Below are 2,767 nucleotides of genomic sequence, written 5' to 3' on the forward strand. Positions count from 1 at the left end.
GGAACTCCTTGGAAGGGACAGGGTTCAGTGCCTGCTGACAGCCAGAAGTACAATACTGTCAGGTCCAGGGACCATAGGGGCCTGAGGCATCAGACAAGGCCAAATGCTTTTCTGAACGTTTTATGTGGATCAGTTCAATTATTCAAAATATAAACTGTTGTCATTACCAGTTTGTAGATAAGGAAAGGGAGGCTCAGAAGTCATGGGCTTTGCCCAGGGTCCTGACTAAGTGGGTGTAGGTTCTGACAGCAAAAAAGAGATTTAGGGACAGGACAAAGTAGATGACTTCTTGCTTCTTCCTTCTTCCCACAGGACTGTGCTGGAGGTGAGTCATCTTGAATGAAACAGGACTTGAGGCCCAGGTGTCTAAGACAAGACATGTATCCCCTGCTGCTGCATGTTCCTCATGCCCAGCATGGCTCCCACAGGGTCTTCCCCAGTCCAGGGAGAGAGTGTCACCCATGGGGGCATCACTGAGTTATACCTGGAGGGGGAGCCAGAGAAGAGGAGATGGCTTCCAAAAGAGACAGAACTGGACATACTCAGTCCATGGAGCTGAGACTAGGCTAGAGGGAGGGAGCTGGGGTCTGGGGTAGCTCAGATTAGGGTAGGGAGAGCATCCTAGAAGCGAGAGTATTCAAGTTAGAGTCAGGAGTCTACTAGGCAGCAGGTAAGATGGTCAAACAGCATTCTAAGTACCAGACACAGCATAGGCAACGGTCAAGAGGCTGAAACCAATCCTGTCTTTCTTCCTCCTTGGCCTGTTTTGCTTTCAGAGCCTGAGCTGGATGTACGAAAGAGAACGTGAGTGTCTTCAGCCCTTGGACAGTAGGGGCCATTGGGTTGGGGAGGGTGCTGGGCAAATTTTGGACTATTAAGGTCATATGACAAAATCTGAACCACCAACCAGCAGCCACTTCTGAGGGTGCTCTTCCCAGAAGCCAGAGCAAAGAAGGGGATACTGAGCCCCAAGCAGGGCAGTGGCTGGAGCCATGACCTTTAGATTTCAGGGGAGTATGTTAGTCTCCTCCCCTCCCCTGATCCCATCTCTCATTCCCTCTTGTTACTCATGTGTGGGATCAGTGGAGTGGCACGTCCCAGGTCAGCAGATGAGAAGCAGTCAGCAGCTGAATTAGACTTCGTGCTGCAGCGGCATCAGGACCTCCAAGAAAAGCTGGCAGAGGAGATGCTAGGCCTGGCCCAAAGCCTCAAGACCAACACACTGGCTGCCCAGAGTGTCATCAAGAAGGACAACCAGGTGTGGAAACTGGGAACTCTCCAACCTCTGCCCTGGGGCATTGGAGAAGGCTTCCCAGCACAGAGCTATTGTGGTTAGGGCTTTGCTAGATGACTAGGAGTTTGGTAGAAAGCCAAAATGGCGTTTCCAACAGAGAGTACAGCACTGGCAAGAGCCAAGAGGTACAGACCTGCTGCAGCACAGTAAGGAAAGGCCATATTTGGCTCCAGTCCTATTGAGACTCTCCCCACCTCATCCACAGACCCTGTCACACTCACTTAAGATGGCTGACCAGAACCTGGAGAAACTGAAGACGGAGTCGGAGCGGCTAGAACAGCATGCACAGAAGTCGGTCAACTGGCTGCTCTGGGCCATGCTTATTATCGTCTGTTTCATTTTCATCAGCATGATTCTCTTCATTCGTATCATGCCCAAACTCAAATAAAGACCAGCCCCCACCCACCTCATCTGTCTTTTCTCTGCCCCCTATCCCTGTCCAGGGCTGCCTTTTGGGGTGGGCAGTGAGATGGAAGAGTCCTTAGAGGTTGCTGAGAACCGCAAAAAGTGCATGAGCAGAGGAAGGAGGGGTCAGGCTTGGGAGACAGTGACTTATTAAATGCTCCCTCCTTTCTTCTTAATGCCTGCCCCATGCTGGATAAGACCAGGCTCCAAGAGGCCATGGGAACCTCCAATTTGACAGAATCAGAGCTAAACATAAAGCCTTCAGCACTGTGAGGTCAGAGTGAGGTCAGATTGAGGCCAGAGAGCATGGGGGAGGAGTGGGGCTATATTTGGAGCTCAGCACAGAGAAGGGGACATCGATGTTGGGCCTTCCATGGACCAAAGGCAATAATTTAGAGACAGGGGTCAGCCCAACCGTATTGTCAGCTCTTAAGACACTGCAGATCCCTCACACAGTCATTCAACAAACACATGTAGGTTGTGCCAAAAGTTTAGTGGAAACTCTGTCCCCTCCAGGTCACATTCTGATTGAGCAGAGAACTGGGTAGGCACTGCGGTTGAGACCTTAGCAGAGGTTGTGGAGTAGGAATCCTTGGGAAACCATGGGTTCTGCGTCCTCATCTCAACTTCACACAGGCATAGCCTATAAGGGCAGTTACTGAAGGAGTTCAGTGAAGGAAGGAGGGTGGGCAAGTGACAGGTACCTGGGATAGCTGTCCCATGGGAATGTGAACAGATATGCCAATGCTGTACCCTCTGTTGGGAATGCCATTTTTTGCCTTCTACCAAACTTCTGTTCATCCAGCAAAACACTAACCACAATTCCCTTTTGCTGGGAAACCTCCAGTGCCCCAAGGCAGGCACCAGAGAGGGCATCTACATGAGTGGCAATGAGGTTGATCCCCATCAACACAGGGGTAAAACCACCAGGAGGAGATTTTTTAAAACTCAAGTGGTATAGCCAGGCCTGGTGGCTCATGCCTGCACTCTTGAGAGGCTGAGGCAGGTGGATTGCCCTGAGCTCACAGGTTCGAGATCAGCATGAACAAGAGTGAGACCTGTCTCTAA

The 2,767-nt window shown here is 51.0% G+C and overlaps 1 protein-coding gene across 1 annotated transcript in view; it reads left to right on the plus strand.

The window, feature by feature from the left end:
- USE1 (unconventional SNARE in the ER 1) overlaps window positions 1-1,702 on the plus strand; it is a 5,990-nt gene extending 4,288 nt beyond the window's left edge. Inside the window, exons 2-5 of the mRNA XM_012809388.1 lie at window positions 313-325; window positions 777-804; window positions 1,084-1,258; window positions 1,500-1,702. Of these exons, the coding sequence (XP_012664842.1) occupies window positions 313-325; window positions 777-804; window positions 1,084-1,258; window positions 1,500-1,682 (399 nt within the window). The 3' untranslated portion in view covers window positions 1,683-1,702. The remainder of the gene's footprint in view (window positions 1-312; window positions 326-776; window positions 805-1,083; window positions 1,259-1,499) is intronic.
- The last annotated feature ends 1,065 nt before the right edge of the window (window positions 1,703-2,767 follow it).

Source organism: Otolemur garnettii, unplaced genomic scaffold, assembly GCF_000181295.1.
Source record: "Otolemur garnettii isolate 467f Iridium unplaced genomic scaffold, OtoGar3 scaffold00105, whole genome shotgun sequence".
NCBI lineage: Eukaryota > Metazoa > Chordata > Mammalia > Primates > Galagidae > Otolemur > Otolemur garnettii.